We start from the raw sequence: 25,771 nt of genomic DNA, 5'->3' as shown, positions 1-25,771 counted from the left end.
TATTCTGCAAGTGAACGTTTCTAAGAACAGGATGATATAAATTGATCTCAACACAGAGGCTCCCATTAGGTGAGTTTATAGGCTAATTATATATACAATTTATTGCACCTTTAAATTAAACAAATTTCCATTAGCACTAAAGTTTACCAACAAAAAGGCACATAAGGAACACATATTTCCTTTTTTTTTTACTTTACAAAATCTGTAAATAAAAGGTACAGTATGATGATTATTTGATGATTCAATTATTATTTTAGTTTAGTTATACTATGTTCATTATAATTATATTTAGTTATACTATAATTTTTTTTTCCAATCCATTATTCAAGTTTTTTTATAAATAAGTCTACAAAAAAAAGTCCCAAGGTAAATTTGAGAAGGATCATTTGTAATGCTATTAAAACATGTACACTCCTGTTTGGGGTCAGTAAGATTTTTGTAATGTTTGAGATGAAAGAAGCCTTCCAGTAATGCCAGTTGAATTTTCAGCAGCCATTATTCCACTTTTTAGTGTCACATGATCCTTCAGAAATCATTCTAATATGCTGGTGCTCAAGTAATAATTATTATTATCATGGTTGAAAATGGTTGTGCTGCTTAATATTTACAATCACTTTCGACAAATTGAATGTGTCCTTATGCATTACGCTTGGCATCGCGAGCCACCGGTTTCACTTGTTGAATAAAAGTGTTAATTTCTTTAAAAAAATCGTATTCGTATTGGCCCTAAACAAAGCGGTAGTGTATATTAAGAGTGTAAATTGAGATTTTAATTGAATGCTTACCCATCATCTGAGCCACTGCACAGTATGCCCTCTCTGAGAGGTGACCAACGCACATGGAATACTTTGGCCGTGTGACCTGTAAAGACTTTTAGAGGCTGGTCTGAACTGGTGGCCAAGTAATAGACTCGAACATTCTTGTCTTCACAGCCAGTGGCAATCATATCTCTGCAAGAGTGAAAGAGAGAGAGTGAGAATTAATTAATTATAATTGTGATGGCAAGAGAAACTAATACTGGTAAAAACAGGTTCTGTCATCTGTTTGTGTATCTGATTACACTGATCACATACTTGTTATTTTGACTCCAGTCACAGCCAAACACTGCTGCTGGATGTTTGTATTTGTGCAACACTTTGCCGTCAATGGTTCGAATTATGCTGAAATCACACACGATAAAAAGTAACAATATCATGTATCTGCGTGTGAGGGCAATATGGCTTCATTACATGGATTGACTAAGGCTTGTGGGAATGTTAGCCAAAGCTAAAAATGGACTCACCAAAATCCATCTCCACTGCATGTGGCTATTCTTTTGGAATCCTTATGACTCCAAGCAACACAAAAAATACCATTCTTCCCATGCTGCAACACAATTCCAGTAAAACAAATAAAGACTCATGATGATTACGATTGTGCAATCAAAATTGAAATAACAATAGCTATTTAAATCTCATAAAGTAGAGTTATTAATTCTAAATTATTAGTATCCTTAAAAAAATAAAATAATGCTTGCCTCGTTAAATCTTGTGATCATTTTCCCCTTTTTAACATCCCAAATAAAGGCGCCATTTCTTGACGTAGCTCCTGCTATGCAGTTCAAATCTCCTTTGGGTAACAGCGAAACATAGATATAAAGGAAAGAGTTACACAGAAACAAAACCTGTCTGAAACTGCAGCGGTAACATGGGCTGTTCAAATAGTGTGTATCGTTCTTACCAGGGGCCCAGGACAGAGAGTACACCACTCCCTCATTTCCTGGAGATGTGTACACAGCAGTTAAGGTGTTTATATCCCAGACTTTTATCGTCCCATCAAATGAGGCTGTAGCTAGAATATTTGGGTCATCTGGCTTGAATTTGCAGTCAAAGATAGTTTCAACATGACCCTGTGACAAAAACAATGTCACAAAGTCATAAAAACCTTACATGATTGTATTATAATTATATAATTATTATGATGACTTCATTGCTATTGTTAACTAAAACTAAACTCTTAAAAACATTTTATTCGAAATTGCTTTGAAAACAAACTGAAATAAATACATTTTGTATTTTATGTTTAAATAGTAAAACGGTTAAAACTAAGACCAAAACTGAAATACAAATAAATTAAAGCTAAATAGAAATATTTAAACAACGCACACAAACTAATAAAAGTGACAAAACCACATAACCAAATGACTAAAATGAAAATGAAAACTGAAAATATAAAATTAAAAGCTAATTTCCTTTATTGTTTAAACATTTTTTATATCTATGGAAAGTGCTGCAATTAGCTGGGTGAAAATGTAAAGGAAATACAGTTAATGTACAGTAAATGTAGTGATGTATGTGGCTAAAACGTTGGGTGTCTGCCCAGGATGCTTAATCAGTAGTGAAAGGAAGTGGTTCAGCACATGTCCTGAGATAACCATAAGTACACATATTAATGTTATAAACAAAATAATTGAGTTCAGACTGTTGAATTATGGAAAATTAATGCAGGGCCACTTCAGAAAATTAGACACCCTAGGTCTGCACATTTTGCTTTGTGTAGCGGGTGCGTTATCACCTCAGTTGCGCATTAATTTATGATAATTCAGTGGCCTGTTGTCAATTATTCCTTACTTAACCATGGGGTGAAAAGGTTATGTTGCATTTTCCGTCATTAACAATAATCAAGGCAACTACAAGAGCTGTTTACCTGAGAAAACAACATGAACTCTTGTTGAATTGATCAGCAGGACGGAAGGGCACCACTTCAAAAGCAGAATGACTCATATAAATGCATCATTTTGAGCCACTGGTGCTTACTTGAATGCATCCATTTTATTAATAAGATAACCTACAACTAACTTTTACAAAATCTCAGTGTAGATATTAAGTGTAACAATAATTTCAGGGTTTTTCATTGTTTGTTAGTTCACAGGTAACAACATGTCAGTTTTCCTACCAGATCCCGCAGGAAGTCCCACTTTTTGGCACCCATGTCATACAGTCCTACTCCCCCATCCATGAAACAACAGACAGCGTGGCCGGGTGGGAGGGAGAAGGCCTGGTTCTGTGAAAGAGTAGGTGGAGGCACAGCCTCGCTAGTGGAGGAGGTGTAGTGATTCTTGGAAGGGGAATTCGAGCTAAAGGCTAAGAGAGAGATAACACCAAAATCAACATGAGTCATTATGATGCAGTACACAAACACATTTACATAAGTGCTAAATGGTGAACGTGAAAACATACATTTCTTTGCTGGCGGGGAATTTAAAACATGAAGTGCATGGAAGCCGGTTTTCTTCAGTTTGAAGTTATCCAGAGGTGTCGCTCTTGATACGTTCCATACTCTTAGCACACCAACTTGAGAATCTTGAGAATTCAATATAATAAGAAAAAAAAAATGAATGATGTGAATATGCAAATATGACTGAGCATTCCATTTCAATCAACAGCCCAGCTGTTTTACATTAAACTGTAAATGTAATTAATAATGAAACGATAGTTCTAAAATCAGATCAAAGCTGGTCTGTTAAGATTAAAACTACTATTTCCCACTTGGCCCTTCTGTGTGTGTTTGTCTTACCCCCTGTGATAAACATGCCAGGGGCGCTGGGCACCCAGGCCAGACACTGCACGGAGGCAGCAGCACTGGGGAAACTAAAGGTTGTGATGCAGCATAGAGACTCAGAGTCCAGCAGTCTAATGCCATTGTGCATGTTGGCCACCAGTAGGTAGTCTGTGCTGAGAGGGTCCCACTCCAGAGCTGTGATGGGGTCTTCCTCATCTGTGCCTTCTAACGACTCGGGCCGCAGCACGTGCTTTTGATTCTTTGAGCCTAAGATGATATCATTAAAAGAAATGCATGTTATTGTTAAGGTTAGACCTGGGCACTATTATCTCTTTCCCTTGCCATTAACACGATTTTCCATCATTTATGACACAAGACTTTCCCGCCATGGATGGGTTTTTCAGGCAAGCCATATTTTCACTGTTATACAGTAGAGGGTGCAGTTACGCATCTTCTGAAATAGTGAAGCAACTACGGATCCAAAAACAAACGAAGGAGGAGCGGGTAGAAGACTGCTTGCACGCAATAAGCGAATGTGATCATAATAATAATAAGCTGGAATAAAATGTTTGTTGGTTAGTTTAAAAGCAGATGCAAAGTTATTTCTTATGGTATATTGACTGTTTACACATTCATCAAGTTTAGAATGAAAGTTTAGTGAATATGATAAAAAATGCTGGAGCTGGCTGGCAACTTCTTTAGAAAGTGCTGGCGAGAAAATAGTCGATAATATGACCTGTATCTAATCTGGATATTGTTCATATTATTAGTTATATTATTGTTGTTTTTAAATCTCTGTTGATGTTATGTTAGATTTTTTTATTAAAGGAAAAGTTCACCCCAAAATGTAAATTCTGTCATCATTTACTCATTCTAATGTTGTCTAAAAACCTAAAACTTTATTTATTCTGCTACAATCAAAGAAGATATTTGAAAAATGTCTCAGTGTTTTCTAATTTTTTGTCCATAAAATGGAATTCATTGATCACCAAAATTGTTAATTTCCTGCCAAGGACTTTTAAGTTGAAGTGATTTCTGTTCCCATTGTTTTTGTGTTCTCTTATGTCCTGTTTCCCTTGTTTGCATTAGCGTCCTTGTTTGTTACAATAGCAACCCTGATTAGTTATTTATTGTTCCCTCAGGTGTTCTTGTTTCCTTGTCATGTCTGTGTTTTAGTCAGTCGTTGACTTTGCTGTTTGCATTCCTGTTCAGGATTATATTCCTTCTCCCTGGTTGGACTATCTTTGTTTGTGTTTTTTTTTTTAAAATAAACGCTTGCTGCATTTAGATCCCCGCCTTACCTCGTCTTTGCCACCGATGTAGCAGTTACCAACATTGTTCAAAATATAGTCTGTGTTCCGCAGAAGAAATAACTGCATAAAGGTTTGGAATGACATGTTCTTAGCATTAACAAATATGAACCAACAAGCAGTTACGGCACCTGGTTGAAAGACGGACAGACTGCCATCAGTGTGTCCAAACACCACTTTTCCCTTCTTCAATGGATGCCAGCGGAACAGGCAGATATCCGAGAGGAAACTGTGAGCCTCCTTATGGACAGTGACTCCTGAGTCAGGCCCAGAGATGGACCATATGTACAGAGGACCCCGGTGGGATACGAACGCAACGCTGTCACCTGCATTCCAGCACCAGCTTAGAGAAGCTGGGATACCTGTGTAATATACATTTAGAAAATTTTAAGACCTCACATGAAAAAGTCATGAACAAAAACAGTTATTAAAATATCTTAGGATTGAGTTAAAATTATTCACAACTGTTCATCTTTGGTTTGAGAAAAACTTGCATTTTGAGTGGTGTCTTGAAGGACACATGCTGTCAGGTGGAATAATGTGTCTTGAGCTGGTGTGTATTTCTTAGGACACTACAGTAGGTGTGGGCAGTGGTACCTTTGGTGTTATCTAGCCGTGTAATGGCCTTCTGCTCGGCCACGTTCCAAATGATGAGCAGGTTATCAGCACTTGCACTAGCAAACACTTCAGGATTGTGTGGACACCAGGATATAGCCGTGATTGTCTTCTTGTGTTCAGACATGATCGCTCGCAGCTTAAACTCATTATATCTGTGATCAAGCTGGAAAGACACAATTCAATCAGTTAAACAACATAAAAAGTCACATCAGACTACATTTGTAGTTTGTAAAAAGGTTAGTTCACCCAAAAAATTTAATTCAAATGAAACCTGAGACATTTATGTTTCTCCATTTAAAGTCCATTTAACCAAACCGTTGAGACTTCAGAAAGTTCATAAAGACATCCTAAAATCGCTTTATACGATGAACAGATTTAATTTAGGATTTTATTCACATATAAACATTGATAAAACTGCATACTTAGAACACATCTAATGTTCATGAACACATCTAATATGTGTAAAGGTAATGATGGGAATTTCAAAACACTGCTTCATGAAGCTTCGAAATCTTTAAGATTCTTTTGCTACAAATTAATGGTTAGGAGCGTGTATCAAACTGCCAAAGTCACGTGATTTCAGTAAATGAGGCATCATTACGTCATAACGGTTTCGAAACACTTTGAAATTTCAATGGTTCACCGCTGGGGGGCGATGATCTCTATCAACCCATGAATCATGAGGAGTCACTGAGAACCAACGAACAAATTAATGTGGGTTTTACCTGATCTCTGATCAGTTTTATACATTTGTAGACATTTAATTAGACATTGGTATAATTAAAATGAATAATGTAGTTAATAGTCTCTTATTGGCCTATTTTGCTGAGCCAATCATAGAACAAACAAAACAAACCCTGACAATCGATAAAATAATATATAGACACTTTATAATCTTATTAGACGATTAGATAATTGCATTTGAAAGATTTTTACTTTCAATAAAAAAAAATAGCAATAGATTTGTAAAAGGTGTTTTTATGGATGTTTGGCCCGGGGTTTTGTTGCATTTACACTGTTCTGACCACTTGGTGTAACCATGGAGACGGGTGTCAGATTGTTTCGAAGCCTCGATCTGCCCACCACTATGTAAAGGTTAGGGGTGAGTTATGAGGCAAGGACTCACTGACTACGTTTACATGCAGCCAAAAACCCGTTCAAAACCGGGCAATAACCCGGTCGCGCACGGCCATGTAAACACCGGCAAAAACCCGGATATGCTCATATCCCGGTTTTTAAAAACCGGGATATTATACCTGGGGTACCCCTTTTCTAACCCGAATATTTGGTCTTGTAAACGCGTTTCGGCATATCCCCATCAAAATGTGTGTTCTGCGCATGTTCTATTCGCAAGGAATCTTGGTCTTTTGAGTAGAGACGGCGCATAAAAAAAACCCGCGTGCAGTATAGCGGAAGTAAACAAGTCGAGGTTAACATGGCGAGACGCAGCACAGCACCACACTTTTGGAGCGAGGAGGAGACCAATTTCTTCATATGTGTGGCACAGCTCCAGCTACATTTCCCATCTCTTGCTCAATTTCTCTCCTTCTATTAATGAAGACCATGAGGCACAGTAGTGTCAAGTGCTGCTGGTGGATCAGTACCAGCGCCAAAGCGAAAACAAAGACTATCGCTATCTGCCCCAAACTATTCATTATCAGCGTGCTGCTGCTGTTGTTGTTGTTGTCTTTGGATACAGGAAGAAGAATCGGAAATTACGCATATTGCGTCTTAATGTTGTCCGTACGTCCAGACGCTAACCGTGCGACTAGAGACTAGAGACTGACAGAAGAGCACATGGCACACAGAACAAACAAATAAAAAGCCAAAAGAAACACAACAAAAGCCATGTGCTCGCACAGAAAACAAGACACAAGACAGACAGAAGTGCACGGAGCATGGATGTCAGGACCCCGACATTGAAACTGAACCAAGACTAGACCAAAGTGTCAGGATCCAGAAACTATGCCTCAAACATGCAAGACACAGACATAAGAACGCACTGCCCAGAGAAAAAAACCAAAGCTGTACGCTCACACAAACACGAGACAAATATATGTGCTCTATGTATATGCATTGATCATCATTTCTTACTCTTATTGAAACTCTCAGGTTGCATTAAAAATATCTTCATTTCTGTTTCGAAGATAAACGAAAGTCTTATGAGTTTGGAATGCCATAAGGGTAAGTAAATGACAACATTTTATTTTTTTAGTTAACTATCCTTTTAAGTTAATTTTGTCACTATAAAAGAAAATAGCAATTTACTTTATTAACAGTCCATTGTTAACTATAATTCATATTCAAAGAGTTTGCACTTACTTGGTACACATATATAGCGAGTGTGGCACAATACGCAAACCTGTCCCCACTGGCAGCACACACGTCTTTATTCCAGGGCTGACATCCAGCGGCCAGCAGGCCAACCTGCTTCACCTGAGACATCTTTACCTGGACAAAGAGACAGTAACGGCAATAAGGATCTGCGATGTGGTCCATTGGTCTCAGCATTTATAATAAAAGCACAGTTGTTGCAGACAGTTGTGAAAACAGACATAAAATTAGACATGGAAATACATTTCACTTGATCTAAAAGCATGTTATTGATGTTACTGTAAACGTTTTATCCATGCATATTTTAACTTGATCTTCTAGTGATGTATGTCAACTTCATTCATTTAAGTTTTTTTTTATTAACAAAGTTCAGGAGGAGCACGTTCAGTTAATCAACTGAATTAGCACGACAGGAAGCATACCGTATACAGCAAACATAGGCCTCTGTCCCACGACAGTTCCCTTTCAGTCGCTCACGTTCGACGTTACGTCTCCCTTTCCTTCCTTCAGGGAACGAGGGTTACATTAGTAACCGAGAGGTTTTCCAGCATCCCTCGTTTTCCCTCCCTCACCTCGGACAACATGCCAAATATGCATAACCTTTACACTATCTAGTGAACTCGTGATATCTACTTAAACCCGCCCCATTCTTACAATCAACACAATGTCCATCCAATCAACAACAGATAGATTGAACCATGTCCCCACCCTACATTTTTTTCCTGTTTGGAATAAACCATTTCACTCACAATAACAATACATCACAATACAAAGAAAAAAATACCACTACTTCTGTTTCATTGTAACACATATAATTAGATTTAATCTGACTATAATATATAACTAGCATCTTACAATAAGCTACATTTTATAAGTAAAGACTGAAAAACAAACAAACCAAATTTGTACTGTAACTGTGTAAAAACTCTAGATAAAACAATAAAAAATACCAGACCTCAATGTTCTCTCTCTCTCACAACTTAAAAGCACCATTTGGACCCATTCATGTGAAGTAAAAAAAAAAAAACACTTTCAAATGCATGTCTCAAGACACCGGCATTCTGTTCCATTCCGCTTGGACTGCGTCTATCTGTTTTTGAACGCAAGAACGCGTCCTGTGTGAGCGGCCCCTTAGGGTGACACTAGCGAGAAACAACCCTCTGTTTGATCTACCTCTCTCTTCTTTACATTTGAAGTGATAAGGCTACACCAGATGACTTAAAGTCAGTCACGCAGCTCCTACCTTTGGTTCATTGTGATATTTGCTGAAACAGCACAGGCTTTCCATGTCTGCTATCCTCTCGTCTTGACAGACGCAAAGCCAAACAGGGCTCTGCAATAGCGACTACAAGAAAAATAGCCGTTTCAATAGTCTGTGTGTTGATTGTTTCCCAATGTGTGAGTGCATGTATATGTAAAAATGGGGGTAGAGAAAGAGAACATGCTCATTGACTGGTGCAGGCTGCTCGTGTGGGAGAGGTGGCTGGAGACGAGAGTGATGGAACAGCTCCCGCCGGTAGCCAGGCAACAGCAAGATCCCTTCATTTAAACTCCCTCACTTACCCCCCTCCCTGACAAACGCGCAACCACACACCTCATCTCACCCCTGCACAACCTCCTCGAAGGTGTTTATGCTGCTCCCTTTTGCCTAATGATTAACAAGCTCCTCTGTCCAGCATGTATACACGACCACAACACATGACACATGCACAAACGTACACAGCCTACATTGCACATACAGCAAGGTGGTGCACCGCAATTAGGGGAAAAAATCGAATTGTGATTTTACTGATTTTACAATTGCAACATTTCACTGTATAAAACTTAAATGAATCTAATATTGTAATATTATCCATATAGTGTAATCATTACGAGCACAAGTCGGAATTGCTGACTAAAGGCCCGTTCAAACCAAGGACGATAACTATAAAGATAACTATAAACGATTAGCATCCACACCATATTGTTCTGTTTATTCTAAGCGTGTGCTTGTCTGTCACTTTAAATGCTCAAGTTTGTTACAGCAGGATGGATTTTGATTGGCTGACAATCGTTCAAGGTTTTTATCGTTCATCAGCTGGATAAAGTCGTTCTGAAAGTGATTCCAACAATATTGTTTCTCTGATACGTTATTGTTATAGGCATGTGGTGTGATCTCTGCTATTCTTTAATATTGATTATGATTTTTTAAACTATATCTCAATAGTTATCGTCCTTGATGTGAACAAGCCTTAACACATTCTTTGTGTTAGCTTAACTGAATACATGAAGTTAACTAACCACATAACATAGGCTATTATATTAATGCCGTATGGACATTACTTTGATACTCTAATCTTTGGCTGATAACAAAATCCTACTTAAACTGGAACATTGAAACAAGATTTTTTGGTAAAGCTGCTTTAAAACAATATGTATTGTGAAAAGTGCTATACAAATAAATAAACCTGAATAAGCACTTCTCATACAAGTATGTGAAGAATGTTGGAGCACATTCTCAAATGCACACTAAAGCGACCCAAACAGCAGATGCAGAGATGGAGTTTTCACATTTACTGCGAACCGAGCCGCTCTGAGACTGCAAACATTGGAGGATAATGAGCTGCTCATGTAAGAACATAGTGCCGCGCTTCACACTGAAACACGCAACGCATATATTTGATTAATATATTATTGATTAATTCGCAGCATTTGTAATTTGATAATACCACTTCATCGCATAATAAGCTCTATTCAAATAATTTAGGTCTACTGCAGTAAAAATGCATTGTAAATGCAAGAAAAATATAATGAGGTGTCTGAGAGACAGGAGATCAAATACAGTAGTGGGTGATCTTTGAGAAATGTGTTTGTGTGTTCCTCTGTGATTCCGACCTTAGAACTCCAAATGCCACCAAGATCGTGACCAGAAGAAGTTTGGCTTTGTTAGTGAAGTCACCCCCACAACACCTCCTACCCCTTCGGCTGGGTTGCGGAGGAGAGCGTGAGTGAAATGTAGACAGAGCAAAGCACACGCAGAGGGAGAGCGATAGATGGGCCACTCGTGAAACCGTTTCCTAGGCGATGAAGACTAACTCCAAGAGGCGGTTGAGATGAAGTGGCAGGAGCTCTGCTGGAGAGGGCGAGAGTGCCGGCCAGCATCAAACATCCTACACCTGGCTAACACGCACCGCATCGACGCACAGCCTACGTTTGCTCCCACACTACCAACATACGCGTGAGTAACTTCTGTGAGTCACGCATGGCCCATTCATCTACACTGACAAAACATTTAGAACATTAGAATAATGTTACAAATACAAAATAATCGAATAGATAAAGTTTCTGATATAATGCTGCACAAAAGTAAAGTCCTTGAGAAAATTGCCTCATGACTATTTATTTACAAATAGCATACAAATAGCACTGAAATTAGATCTGTAATAACATTTGCATAATTTAGATAGCTCAGTAAGTGCCTCCCTTTCATTACAGACATAATAATACCTCGGCTAGATGCTTATCTTTGTTTACTCCAGTGAGATGAAAATGAACACATAGCCCGTTGCATAAATCAAGCAATATATATAAATGACTGGAGCCTATTCTCTGCAGAATTTGGTTTCATTTATATTGAGACAGCAGTGCAGCCAAATGACCATAGAAATCACACTGCATGCCACAGACTGCCGTTAAGTCATGTTCAATGCAAGCCTGACACAGACACTGTCCATTATCATGCCCTCCATATAAATCTATAAATAGACCAGAATATTAAGGCTATTATTGTGTGATAATAAAACAAAGCCCACAACACCTAGACCAAAAACCATGTCTGTAGGTTAGAGATTGTCACTATCAACCCAGAAACAGGTCCGCTTTTTAAAATGAAAGCACTTTAATTGGTCCAGTGCCGGCAGTTGCTGCAGGGTTCAACTGACCTAAAAGTATATATATATATATATATATATATATATATATATACAGTCATGGTCAGAATTAATTGCACCCCTGGTAAATATGATCAAAACTGGCTGTAAAAAATATATCTGCATTGTTTATCCTTTTGATCTTTCATTCAAAAAATTGCCAAAAATCGAACCTTTCATTGAAGTAAAATAATTAAAAGTGGGGTGAAATCACATTATGAAATAAATGTTTTTCTCCAAAACACGTTGGCCACAATTATTGGTACCCCTAGAATTTTTTACGAGTAAAATATATCTGAAGTATATTCCCATTAATACAGTATTTACCTTTTTTAGCACACCAGGGTGACTAGGAACATGAAATTGTACTGCCATGACTTCTTGTTTCACAGGAGTTTAAATATGAGGAAACACAAAGGCCAAATTCCCTTAATCATCCATCACAATGAGTAAAACCAAAGAATATAAATCTGATAAATAATTGAAAATCCCCATTTTGACCATCAGGAGTCACCAATTAAGAACTTCCAATCAACTAAAGATGTTACGAATCTGCCAGGAAGAGAAAGTTTGAGTGGCCAAAGAGTCTTCAAGGATCACAGATGGAGAATTCCAGAGATTAGTTAAGTATTGGGGGTCAGAAAGCCTATATATATATATAAAAAAAAAAAGAAATCAGGTTCATCGCCACATGTTGTTTGGAAGGGTTTCAAGAAAAATGCTCCTCGCTCATCCAAAAACAAACTCCAGCAAATTCAGTTGTCAGACACGACTGGAACTTCAAACGGCACAGGGTTCTGTGGTCAGATGAAAAAAAAAAAAAAAGCTTTTTTGGCAGCAAACACGCTAGATGGGTTTGGTGCACAGTCTGCACACAAGGATAACAAGTCCCCCATGTGTACAATTTAATATACCGTTAAATCTTTAATGTTGTGGGCATATTTTTCTGCTGGAGGTCCTGGACTTCTTGTTCAGATACATGGCATCGTGGATTCTATCAAATATCAACAGATAAAAATCAAAACCTGACACCTTCTGCTAGAAATCTTATAATGGGCCGTGGTTGAATCTTCCATCAGGACAACGATCCAAAACAAACATCAAAATCAACACACAAATTTGTTACGGAGCACAAAATGAAGCTTCTGCCATCGTCCCAGGGGACCGTCCCAGTCCCCTGACCGGATGAGTGGAGTGAACTGAAGAGGAGAAGCACCAACATGGATCTGGGAATCTGAAGGATCTGGAGAGATTCTGTATGGAGGAATGGCTTCTGATCTCTTGTCAGTTGTTTTCCTAACTCATCAGGCATTATAGGAGAAATCTCAAGCGCTGTTATCTTGTCAAAAGGAGATTGCAAAAAGTATTTTATAAAAGGGTGCCAATAATTGTGGCCAACGTGTTTTGGAGAAAAAAATGTATTGGCAATTTTGGCAATTTTTTGCATGAAAGATCAAAAGGATGAACAATGGAGATTTATTTTTTACAGACATTTTATATATATATACTGTATATATATATGTTCCAAAAATATATTTAATATATTGAAAAATTATATTTTGTTACTTCTGTTGAATATTGATGGAGCAACATAATTATGTCATGACAACTTTCATAGTGTTTGTCATGGTAATGGATATGAGAATGAATGTTGATATATTTGGTCTTGGTGGAATAGATCTGTTACACTGCTGCTGCTGCAGAGCAAGTACGGGATTTGCTACCTACCATACATGACACGCTGCTGTGAGCAATTAAGTCATGCTGCTGCTGTACAATAGACCGTACATGAATTGCACATAGCATATCAATAAAGGTGGACCTGGGGAAGGTTGATGATTTCTGAAAGAGCACTGCACTGCTAAAGCAAATGCTAACCAAGGATTTGAATGTTGAACACGTAACCTCATTGGCTACTGATATGGCTGGAACCAATCAGCTGTGCCCTATAGAGAATTATATGATTGCAAGCGTTTGAGTTAAGGACCTATTAGCCTGTGTCATCTAGAGTTTCATTACAGAACTTTGTATTTGTAAAAAGCAGAAGTTTGTTTTCAAACCTATAGATCGTTCGTCTTGTTCCGAAACAGTATGTTGCATTTTCTTATTGGCAGCAGGCCTACGGTTGGCTTTCACAAGGCAACCTTTCAAAGCGTACCAAAATGTGTTCACGCAAGTCACGAGTAACTGTCCTCTTATTGGGCAGATATTTCTCTGCGTCATCAATCAAGATGATTTACAAGTTCGCTCTATGAGCTTATTGTGGCTTTATTTGTAACTGTCGAGACACACGCGCAAACACTATACGAATTAAGTCATTACCGTCATTCCCACTGTTAAATTATATGCAAATGCAAACACGCTCTCTCTGGATCTACCAGCGCTGTCTAGAGGTTATCAGTGTCAAGACCTATGGTCAAGACACACGCGAACACTAGACGAATGTGATAATGGCATTATGATAATGATTATGATTATGATAATGCAGCTAGAGCAGGAATCAATGCTTCATCTGGACAGCATTCTCGCATGGAGAAGCGCAATTACACAACATTTTAAGATGAACAGATGCTCTTTTGGTTTTCAACTGTGTAACTAATTTGCTCACTCACAGAATCAGACACTACTGCTATTTATATAGCACATTTCCCGTTATTAATTATAATATAATTTGTTTAAGTGAACCGCCCCAGAGTTTCTTTGCAATCGAGCTGAGATTACCTCTCGGAGCGATTGTTTTGGCGCGGATCACTACATGTTCACATAGCCTATGCCTAAACGAACCGAACCAAGGGAGAAAACACACTAGGTTCCGAAACAAACGCTCAGGTGTGGAAACAGAGTTGGTCTGGTTTTACACTCAACTTTATTCTATCAAACTCTGGTTTGCTTCTTACGTCATCGCTGTGCTATTATGCGCAGCTGCGTGAACAACATAGGTTTACTGTGTGTGTGTCGCATAAGGTGGCTTTCTGCTGCATGCAAACTGACTCTTTTGAGCAGACATGGATTTCCATTCATTTGTTGCCCTGATTCCACAGGCTACGCGCGAATACACTGCAGGCTCTCTCTCGCTCATATCCAAGATTCCAAGCTAAATCATCAACACTATTGTTGCGTACTGCTCTGAGAGGTTATAAGGTTATATAAGGTTGAGGATCCAAATGCAGTTTATTTAATAGGGACAATCCAAACACGTGATTCAAAGTACATGCAAGGTCAAACACAGGCAGACAGTCCAATCAATCAGTCAATCAATAAATCATTAAATCAATAAATCAATCAATCAATCAATCAATCAATCAATCAATCAATCAATCAATCATTCAGGGATCACAGGCAAAAGGGTAATCCAGATACAGGCAAAAAAATCAAAACCAAAAGACATAAGGCCAGGAAAACGCTAATAGATGCAGTGTAAACAACTAACAATACTTTACAGGGAATGACAGAAAGAACCAGGCTTATAAAGGGTAAGTAAACAAGATGATGAGACACAGGTGAATGTGATCATGGCTGATTAGTCTTGGTAAAGGATTATGCGGAATGGAGTCTGTGGATGTGTGTTGATTGTCCGGGATGGAGTGATAGTAATTCCGGGCACTCTCACTGGTGATCATTACAACTATCATCCCTTACATGTGTTTTATTAAACTAAATACATCATAATCAGCTAAAACGCATGCGCATGTTACTTTATTTATTGAACAAGTGCACACAGTAACAGTATTAACTTTTTCAAAAGAGTGCCCCTCTCAAACAAATATCAATGATAATATTGTGGTCAATGAAACAAAATGCATTTGATTATAATTAACATGACAATGTGTACAAAACTAAAATATCATAAATTCAAGTTTATTTTTACGTTTTTGTAAGTTTGAGGTGTTGTTGCCATAACGCGTGGGTTGTGTCACTTGCATGTGTCTTGCTTCGGACTTGACTGAAGGGGTCGGTCTCCGTTTTCGAGGGTCTAAAACTCTGAAGTCGTGTGGACGGCAGGCGTAACCACTGAAGCAAAAGCTATGCGTTTTAAAACGAAAATGCACTAGTGTAAATGTAGGTATTCCACAGTCTGCTCAGTAAACAATGCACTCGAGCCAAATATGGTTCTTTCAGTGAGTATCACAAAGTTACGTCACTGGAATGTTTTTAGGCTCATTACTGCAACTAGTATGGGCCTTTGATGTTACGTCCTCACGACATGCCAGTTTGGTCATCGATACATACTTTTCACGTTCTTGCGACATACAGTTAACAATGCCACGACGAATATGGGAATCACAAAGTTACGTTGTTGGAACGTTATTTGGCACATCGCTATGACGAATATGGTCTGGTCACGTCTTCACAAAGTAACTGTTAGCTGGGATATGGCTCGACGGCAGGAAAAAAATAAACCAAACCATTTTCAAAACCAATGAAAATCAAAGGTAGTGTGTTGATTCAATAAAAAAATCCACATATTACATATTTTAAAATATTACATAATTCATTGATGCCTGCTTGTCCTGTATAATACACCGACCAATCATCATCTAGCACAACAAGTTAAAATTTCATTGGACAATGTGAAGTGGAGAGGTAATTTTACAGTCATTCATAAATCGTTTGAAAATTACATGGACAGACTATATTTACATTTATGAAGCAATCTGAATCTGCGTTGTTGAAACAATGTTAATTGACTACAAATTACTGCACAAAACCAGCACCAAAATAATTAATGGAATTAATGAATTAATGGTAAGGATTATTCAAATCACTTGTATTTAGTCTATATTGATCTACTGTGGCATTTACCATTAGGCTAATAGTATGTACAGTACAGGTAACATATTTGGACAATGTACTTTAAAATATTATTTAATTCTGTGATGCCAAGATGAATTTTCAGCATCATTTCTATTCAGTGTCACATGACCCTTCAGAAATCATTCTGATATGCTGATTTATTATCAATGTTGGAAAAAGTTGTGCTTCTTAATGTTTTTTTTTTTTTGGAACCTATGATACTTTTTTTCCGGATTCATTGATGCATAAAAAGTAAAAAAGAACATTTACTATCACTTTTTATCAATTTAACACATCCTTGCTGGATAAAAGTATTAATTTATTTCAAAAAATAAAAACACTGATCCTGAAATTACTGAACTTTTGAACGGTAGTGTATATTGGTACAACTGATTTCTATTTTAAATATGTTACATTTTTAAACTCAGAATCCTGAAAAAGTATCAAAGGTTATTAGTATATTAAAATAGAAAACCATTATTTAAAATTGTAGTAACATTTCACAATATTACATTTTCTTATGTATTTTTGATCAAATAGATACAACTTTTTATATATATATATGAAGTTCACAGAGGACTATTGAGATAATGTAAATAGTGAGGCAATAAAAAGTGATAATATCTTGATATAACATGATATTTTAGGTAACTTATGAGTATCAAACTAACCACTTCAGCAAATGGCAGAAAATGTTGTTTTAGGAAGGTGGGTGATGTTTGTTAAGCACAACATCCTCTTTATCTAGTCTCATCCATGCTAAAATATTTTATTAGAGCTCAATGAAAATGAACTGTATAGGCTACATCTTGGGGTTCCAACAATATTGGGACTTTTACCTCAAATACTGTACTTGCACGTATTTGGCTGTTCCAGAATAACAAAGTCAGAATTTTAAATATCCAAATATATGACAGTTTCAGGGATTCTTATTAGCTACATATATCCACAATGTTTTATAAATTATAACCATATGTTCTAGTTTAAATTACCTCCAAACTAGCCTTTACACATTGTCTGCAATGTACTCATAGATCAGACATTGCAACAAACAGGTGTTTAGGAAAGTACTGTGGGTTTTTTCTTGTTGCTATTGAGTGTTTTGACAGAAAATAACATCAAAAGGGCCTATAGACCCGCTGTACCCTATCATGAAAAAGATAGAAGACAATAGCAGCCATGTCTCTCATTGTCTGCAGCGCCAAAACAAAAGCACCAAAGCGTTTTACAAAAAAGCCCATGCAGCTGGAGCTGACTTGAGTGAACTTAAGAGCAATGAAAAAGTTTACATTTACAAGGTAAATAAATCAGGAGACACATACTGCCCCAAGAAAGTGATCATATTTAATAATGTTTTGTTAAAGCTTTGTGTATTAACTGTCAGCATTGGTTGGCGGCAGGGATTAAACAAAGTGCAGTAGTCTTTATTTAGAAATAAACTCCAATATTCACAAAACAGAATATTAGGAATAAGAACAATGATCAGGAACAGAACAGAACAACCAACATAAAATGACGTAGAACTAACAGACACATCACAATAGACAGCAAATGAGAGGGGCTAATTAACTAAACACACCTGAACAGAACTATCAACCAGTGACCATGGTGACGAAACAGGCTGGGAAAGTGAGAGAACTGAACTAATTAACAAAGTGAGAAAACCAACCTAGAAACACAGACATGAGCACAACAGATCAAAACCAAACTAAACGTGAACAAACAAACACAAAACCAATGCAAATGTTACTGATTCCCAGCTTTTTGTCTTGCGTATCTTGGCCAATATTACAATTATTATTATTTGTATGCAAGTGTATTGCACCACAAAAATACAGACCTGGTAGAATTATTATTATTATTATTTCCCTGAAACTAAACGTCTTAACTATAGAAATATGACATTAATTGAGTTTTTGTTGTGCATTTTTTTTACGCACTGTCAGCCATTTAATTTTTATTGTAACTCATATTTTATATTTTATAGGTTTTAGGAAGCAAAAATTCAACTAATGTCATGCTATTGCTATGATAAACCAACTACAGTAAGTACTGCCCTACAGTCCCAGTCTCTCTGCATGGGGCCTAAAGAGGTAAAAAAGATTGGGGATTCTACATATCTAATCTTTTCCTATCCATGAGGATCTTCACACAGTATTATGCACAGAGGCTGTTTTTTTCCCCTGTCAAATACACTATAACCTGCACCATCTTTCTTATTTCATTTATAATCAAATACTCATCACCATGGCACATCTTCAATTACTTAATCTGCAAATCTTTTCCTCTAAACAGCCCATAGAGACTAGGCTCTAAGATTCCCCAAGGACAGTATAAGCACCCTCCCGAATCTGACTGTGATTGCATCAAACAGTTCTCCTATGATAACAAAGATGGCACTTTCAAACAAACTGATTCATACAATCAATTCAACGCACACATAAATAGACAATGCTAACTAACATGAATAGTGCATGAGGTCTCATCACTTGTTCCATAAGTGGGGCAACATGTCAAGTGGAAATCTATGATGATCTGCATGGCTGCATGTCGAATCGCACCTGTCTCAAGAAGCACTGGTCATTAGTCCTGCTTGTCTCTGCATCTTGGCAAGAGAAGCTGATTATGTATCTAATTTCTCACTGGTCTAATCTGCCCAGCACTGTCTGCTCAAAATCACAATGAAATCTGTTATGAAGCATAATGACCACTGTCAGCACTAACAGCCTATTGTGCATTCCCATAATGACAGTCCACCTGGAGTTCTCCCAAATCACATTAGAAAAGTTACAGTACAAACAGCACAAAATAATCAGAATACTACTGCTTTTTTTTTTTTTTTTTGCTTTGTAACGGCAGTTGTTATGAATTAAATAGCTCTCTAGGTATTTCAATAGGAAAGAAAGGACGTGAAACACCATTATAGGTTCTTTACAGTGGCAATTTTTGTTTTTTTTTGCACCGAAACAATGTTACGGACAACGATGATAACAGTCCAGAGCGTAAACAGGGTTGACAAAGTATTTTTTTTAAAGCAGCACATGTATCCAAATGCCTCGCTCTGTGGGAAATGTAGCGAACATTACGCTGAAAACAGGAGTGTAACATGTGAGCATGAAGCTCGCTTACCTCTCTCGATGTCAGCTGGACAGCGACTTGGTGCTGAGATTAGGTGTATCGCTGACGGAGAAACACTCGCTTCATGTAGTTTGTTAACGCTGCTTCCGAGTCATTGCGACGATTGGGCCATTTCAAACTGACGTCACACGCTGCCCCAGTTTTTGAACGCTGATTGGTCATTTGAGTAATCAATCAAAGCAAATCATAGATAATCCATGTAATCTTCACTCGGGGAGGTGCTCAGGTGCCTGTGCTTTCTTGTATTTGTAGTCCAAACGGTTGGTCACCTATTGTTGAAAAAAACAAAGGAATTTTGTGAAATATGGCAGCCGTTCATTGAAACTGCTTGCGGCTGACATATTCGTCTGTGAGGGCTGTGCAAGGCAGGGAGTATGCATTATTAATCTACCAGCCTTTTCACACAGAGATTCAGTTTCAGTTGTGGACTTTCACCCCATGCATGCTATCTTGTCGTTTGCTGCACAACACATTGACAATAGCTTAATAATAACCCATTACGGCGCTTTATTATAGCTAGCTTGTGACTGCGTAAAAGGCGTATTATGTAGCCTACTGCTAAAAAAAAGACAATAAAGAGTCCATTCAGTCATTCAAATTCAGAGTGTAACTCCTGTAATCTACCAGCAGAGGGAACTGCTAACCTTGTTCATATCATTTTGTGAGCCATACACATCACAGAAAGGGTGTGTTCGGAGTAAATACGATGCAATAAAAAAGAAGCGGATTGTCGAATTAAACACACGGATAACACCGTATGGCTAAGGCTTATAGGCTACATAGGACACCGGCTTCCCACGGGCATGGAAAAAACAGAATTATAACATGGAAAAATAATGAATTCAGCAATGTCATGAAAATAGCTTTTTTTTTTTTTATTATGAAAAAAATTCTTAAATTATGCTCAGATTGTTAGGCCTATATGTTTAATCAATATGTCGCTATCACGACACAATTATCCTGTTGCGATTGCAATAATGGCATTGGCCAAAAAAAAAAAAAAAACGCCAAACCGTTGCACTTGAGTAGCCTATCGGTACCTGTGATGGCTGAATGATTGACTATGTTGCGGGAAGGAAACATAAATATGGAACTTTATGGCCTACATAAATACGTAGGGGAGAGCGGGGCACAACGTAACGCGGGGCTAGTTGTAACACACTTGTTTGAAATACTTCCACAATCCACACATGCCAACATGACGTGTATTTACAACTTGGTGTAGCCCATAGCCTATTTAGTTGTTAATAGGCTACTTTCCTAAAATGTGAGTTTGTTTATTTATTTAGTATTTTATACCATACAACACTAAATAAATAAAATCAAATTTATTGTAACTTATTATAGGCTATAGGCTATTATAATGTATTAGTTAAATATGAGACTCGAGCAATCTCAGTTGTAAAATAGGCTAATATAGGCTATTTAAAATCTATTAAGGAATTATTGCTTTTTTTTCCTTTTTTTCTTTTTCTTTTAGGCCTACTTGCTAAAATTGATTTTATGTTCATGAAATGTATCAAACAATAGGCTATGCCATTGATTGATAAGTTTCCCCGTCCGTTCGTTTTCGTGACGTCACCTCATTAATATACGGACGATCGCGCCACCAGCTCTCAGTCTCAGTGTCAAACTCTTGAACTGGACTTTTCCAGCGGTGTCGAGCTCTTATAGTCTTAAACATGGGTAAGTCATTGCTTTGTCGTTTTAACGGAGATCGAGACTTCAAAAAGTCGCTGAGGAGAACTGAGGTGTGTGCAAGTACGACAACTCAGTAGGGGGGAATGAATGACAGAATGTTAAGGTTTAGCCAAGTTTGCTTCTATTGCATGTAAACATGTTGTCATCCTATTATAGCTTCGGCCGCTATGTGATACAACTGTTTTGATTCAACAAGTTTCTAAGAGAAAGAGCTGAGGGTCTTTCATTCACAAAGCAAGCTTAAATATAGCCTACTAAAGTAATAGCTTACTGAAACATTGCACAGTTTGTAATAATTTACTTATTTGCATATTGTTTCGAATCTGTATGACTCTATATCACAAAATGAGGTAAGGAAAAATGGAAAAAAAGGAAAAAAGAGGTTAGGAAAAATGACAGCCTCAGTCACTGTACACTTTCATGCATATTTTCTTAATACATTGAAAGTGAATGGTGACTGTCATTCTGTAACATTTCTTCTTGTGCTCATTATAAACATTCATACATTGAACCAATATAAGAGTATGTAGTCAGTAAATGATGATTGATTTTTCTGTGTTTTTGTGTTTTTTTTGTGTGTGTGTGTGGGGGGGGGGGGGGGGGATTTATTACTTTTAAGAAGAGGAAACAGATGAGGCAGATGCACTTTATATTAATTTATACAATCATATTAATATTGTCTCCCTTTCCGTCTGCATTGGTATAAGCTGGTATAAGCATTGTATGTGGTATAAGCAAACATGCCTTTCTCTATACAGATTTAAGTAGGCTGGCAGGTTGCCTATAAGCTCATAATCAGATAATGGTGATTTTCCTGTACCTGGTGCAGACAACTGTGCCTTTTAATGTCGTTCAGACATTGAGTTTGCAGCAACATATTACAAACTACTTCCAAATGGTCGACAGTCTATAGTGTTCTCAACTTTTTATCAGTGAACTGACACAAATTGACCTAAACAAGATGTTTCCATACATTGTATTATTATAATGATTATCAAAGCTATGTAAACATGACAGAGGAAGAGACTTATTATTGTCAGGAAAGCTCATCAAAAATACAGGAAACCTTCGCTTCACAAAACAAGTGGAAATAGATGTGCAGAAAGTTTCCTCACTAATAAAATGCACCTTGTTTGTAGTACTACTACTGACCAACTGCTACAGAATCAATCACAGCTCCTTTAAAACTTTTAGACCTGCTTCATTGCACAAATTGAATTGGCTAGATTTTTTTCGAGGCACATAACATTTTGTTCTTATTATGTGTGTTTTAGATCTGGGTCTTGACATTTGAAAAGCACTGCTGTTTTGGGGCTTTTACTTCATGCTCTGTTTACCAGTAATAGTTGGAATATGAAAAATGACAACACTCGTTTGTGCTGAAAAAAGACTGACTTTGTTGAAGCTCTCATTCATGGTGCTTGCTGATGGCCTGTTCGCTCTAATATATGCACAGAGTCACATGAGGGATAAATAGCCACATTATGTCTCTCTGTTAGCCGCCTCCAAACATTCTCCTCTTGTGTGGGGGCCTTTGATAATCCTGACAAGCGCCTCTGTTTTAGTGAGACTGCCCTCCCCTCCCACCACCCTGTTCTCACTCTCCTTTCACTGGTTGTCGGTCAGTCTAATAAGAAGAACATGGGTTTGGGTTTTTGAGGTTTATGGGGTCCAGGGACTTAAAGCTGGAATGCTGTCTCCTAGGCTGCAACCATGTCTTGTTACAGATGTCTAGTTGAAAGGTCAGCCAGTGCCTTTGGCGTGTGTATGTGTTTTTGTGTGAGGGTACAAGTGCAACGTGTGCCACTGCCACACCGACATCTTTAAAATGAGGCAGTAGCATTTTTGCCCATATGGTGATGAAGAGTGAGCTCAATATGTTTGTGAACGTATATCGTCTTCATAACGCAGCTTATGAATAACGCATAATTATTATTTACGCATGCGTTATTATAACGCATGTCTTCATAACGCAGCTTCAATTACTGTTTTGAATCACTGATACAGTGCAGTGCTGGTAGGGGGGGAAATAGTATTACAAAATACATAATTCATACAATTTAACTACAATAACACACACATCTTGGGTATTTTTGTTGTTGTTGTTGTTTATTACTGACATCTTATGAAAATACACATTATTTATGAATGAAACTAACATTTATTTGAGAAAAATACAAAAATCGCTTTGTGTTTAAAATACTTTTTTTGGGAATAATTATTATTTAAGGTGTAATGCAAATATATTATTTATTTTTACGTGGTAATACCACATTCAATCATTCAATCAATCAATACTTTTTTTTTCTAAAGCACATTAAAAAACAACACGAGTTGACCAAAGTGCTTTACAGACCCGACTGTACAAAACATATAGACAAATACACCATAAAACAAAACAAAACACTAAAAAAAAAAAGTATCCGGTTACTATCGTAACCTCGGTTTCCTGAGAGGCAGGAACGAGACATTATGTCAACTGTGACGTATATGGGAACTCCTCCTTTCTCCATATTTGCTGAAATCTTATAGGCTAACGCCAGCTGGGGACAGCTGGCCAATTGACACGAAGCATGCAAATACGGACAGGGTCGCGGGCAGTATAAAATGCATGGGCTGTATCAGTCGCCCGGTCCGAAACAGATGCAATCGTCGTTCACCGAGAACGCGTGTAAGTCACCAACGCGCGAGAGCAAGAAGTAATGCCGTCTTCAGGGAGAGCCCCTTAACCGCAATCGAAGCTAGGGGCTCGAATGGTGGTAGAGATAGAGCCCTCAAAACTAGAGCTAGGTCCCAAGGTGACACAGAGGGCGGCCGTGATAGACACAATCCCCCTCGCTCCACTGAGAAATCTGATCACCAGAGCGTGCTTACCGATTGATTGCCCGGGGAACGAAAAGCAGCAATAGCGGCTACATACACCTTCAGCGTGGATGGTAAACTCCCGCTATCCATTCTGTGCTGTAGAAAGCGCAAACCATCCGACATTGAACTGGTCCCTGCGTCAATATCGATGTCCTGGCACCACTTAGTAAAAACTCCCCATTTCAGAGCATAGAGGCGCCTGGTTGAAGGCGCGCGCGCTTCCGCGAGTGTGCTCAGCACTCGTGAATGCAGAGTATCTCGCTCATCTAAGGTCCCTGCAGCGGCCACACATGAAGGTTCCACAGCTCGGGGCTGGGGTGCCATAATGTGCCGTTTGTCTGAGACAGCAGGTCTTTCCTGATGGGGATTCGCCATGGTGGAGCCACCATTAACCCTCTCAGGTCCGCGAACTAGGGCTGATTCGGCCAGATCGGGGCCACGAGGATCACTGACGCTCTCTCCTCTCTGATTTTGCACAACACCATAGGCTAGGGGTGCACCGAAATTTCAGTGAGCTGTTATCACTCGTCACCCACCCCTCCCCTCCATGCTCAAGCAGGTTTCACTCACGGTCGAGCTGTTTGCACGTGTCTGCAAAGATTGAGTATGTCAGCGGTATGGAAGTATTTTAAAGTTTCAGATGAGGACAACCAGCGCCGCCGCTCCCACCACGCGCATCATGCGCTGTGCCTAGGGCATCAAGAGCTGAGAGGGCACCAAAAAATTGCGTAATGAAAAATCAATAATTATAATGCCGATATTATTTCAGTATAGAAATACAGACATCCCAAGTCTCCCGGAAGTTCCGGGAGTCTCCCGCATATTGATAGAATTAGTTAAAATCTCCGGAATCTAGAGCGAGCGCGCCCGCGAGACAGAGACCAAACCGTGTAGCGCGTGCACGGCAGAGAGGGAGAGAGAGCAAGAGACCGCGCGCGTGTGCCTCATGAAGCGCATGTAATATAAAATATATATAATATATAAAATATTTTAGGTTTTGTTATGTAACTGTTAGTGGTAATAAAAGTTTGATGATTATTCTATTGGTTTGTGATTTTTCATTTCAGATCCATTAAAAATTAAGCAATATAAATAAATGTATTAAAGTTTTTAAAAGAAGCCATTTTCGGCTTCAGTTTCGGTTTTCGGCCAAGTGCATCCTAAATTTTCGGTATCGGTTTCGGTTTTCGGCCAAGTGCATCCTAAATTTTCGGTATCGGTTTCGGCCCAGAATTTTCATTTCGGTGCATCACTACCATAGGCAGAATCTTCACCGGAGGAAACGTGTAAAGCCTGGCTTCCGGCCAATGCGATGTCAAAGCATCTCCCATCAGTGGGGAGTAGATAGCGAGAAGAACGTCTGACAGTGCGTGTTCTCGCTTGTGGCAAAAAGATCCACGTCCGCCCTCCCGAATCGATCCCAAATCATTTGGGCTGATACAGGGTGAAGCCTCCACTCTCCTTGAGGAATCCCGTTCCTCGACGGCATATCTGTTCCACGGTTCAGGAGACCGGGGATGTGTGCCGCTATTATGGTGATAAGGTGACGGTCAGGAGACAACA

General features: G+C 38.4%; 2 protein-coding genes across 4 annotated transcripts in view; one reads left to right on the top strand and one right to left on the bottom strand.

Annotated features, from left to right (window-relative positions):
• The window catches only part of wdr17 (WD repeat domain 17), a 31,352-nt gene extending 11,637 nt beyond the window's left edge, over positions 1-19,715 (bottom strand). Inside the window, exons 1-12 of one of the 2 annotated variants that reach the window (XM_079615180.1) lie at positions 19,634-19,715; positions 7,791-7,919; positions 5,448-5,631; positions 4,982-5,212; positions 3,556-3,807; positions 3,219-3,341; positions 2,935-3,122; positions 1,720-1,888; positions 1,517-1,608; positions 1,283-1,365; positions 1,074-1,160; positions 786-950 (exon numbers count right to left, since the gene is read on the bottom strand). In XM_079615180.1, the coding sequence (XP_079471306.1) occupies positions 786-950; positions 1,074-1,160; positions 1,283-1,365; positions 1,517-1,608; positions 1,720-1,888; positions 2,935-3,122; positions 3,219-3,341; positions 3,556-3,807; positions 4,982-5,212; positions 5,448-5,631; positions 7,791-7,913 (1,697 nt within the window). In that variant the 5' untranslated portion in view covers positions 7,914-7,919; positions 19,634-19,715. The remainder of the gene's footprint in view (positions 1-785; positions 951-1,073; positions 1,161-1,282; positions 1,366-1,516; positions 1,609-1,719; positions 1,889-2,934; positions 3,123-3,218; positions 3,342-3,555; positions 3,808-4,981; positions 5,213-5,447; positions 5,632-7,790; positions 7,920-19,633) is intronic. The other variant, XM_079615179.1, reaches the window with a different exon arrangement.
• Positions 19,716-21,227: 1,512 nt separating this feature from the next.
• gpm6ab (glycoprotein M6Ab) overlaps positions 21,228-25,771 on the top strand; it is a 78,645-nt gene continuing 74,101 nt past the window's right edge. For both annotated transcript variants that reach the window (XM_079615175.1, XM_079615177.1), the window contains exon 1: positions 21,228-21,328. In XM_079615175.1, coding sequence (XP_079471301.1) covers positions 21,325-21,328 — 4 coding nt within the window. In that variant the 5' untranslated portion in view covers positions 21,228-21,324. The remainder of the gene's footprint in view (positions 21,329-25,771) is intronic.

The sequence above is a fragment of the Phoxinus phoxinus genome (genome assembly GCF_949152265.1).
Source record: "Phoxinus phoxinus genome assembly, chromosome: 6".
NCBI lineage: Eukaryota > Metazoa > Chordata > Actinopteri > Cypriniformes > Leuciscidae > Phoxinus > Phoxinus phoxinus.
This window is presented reverse-complemented; position numbering and strand designations above follow the sequence as displayed.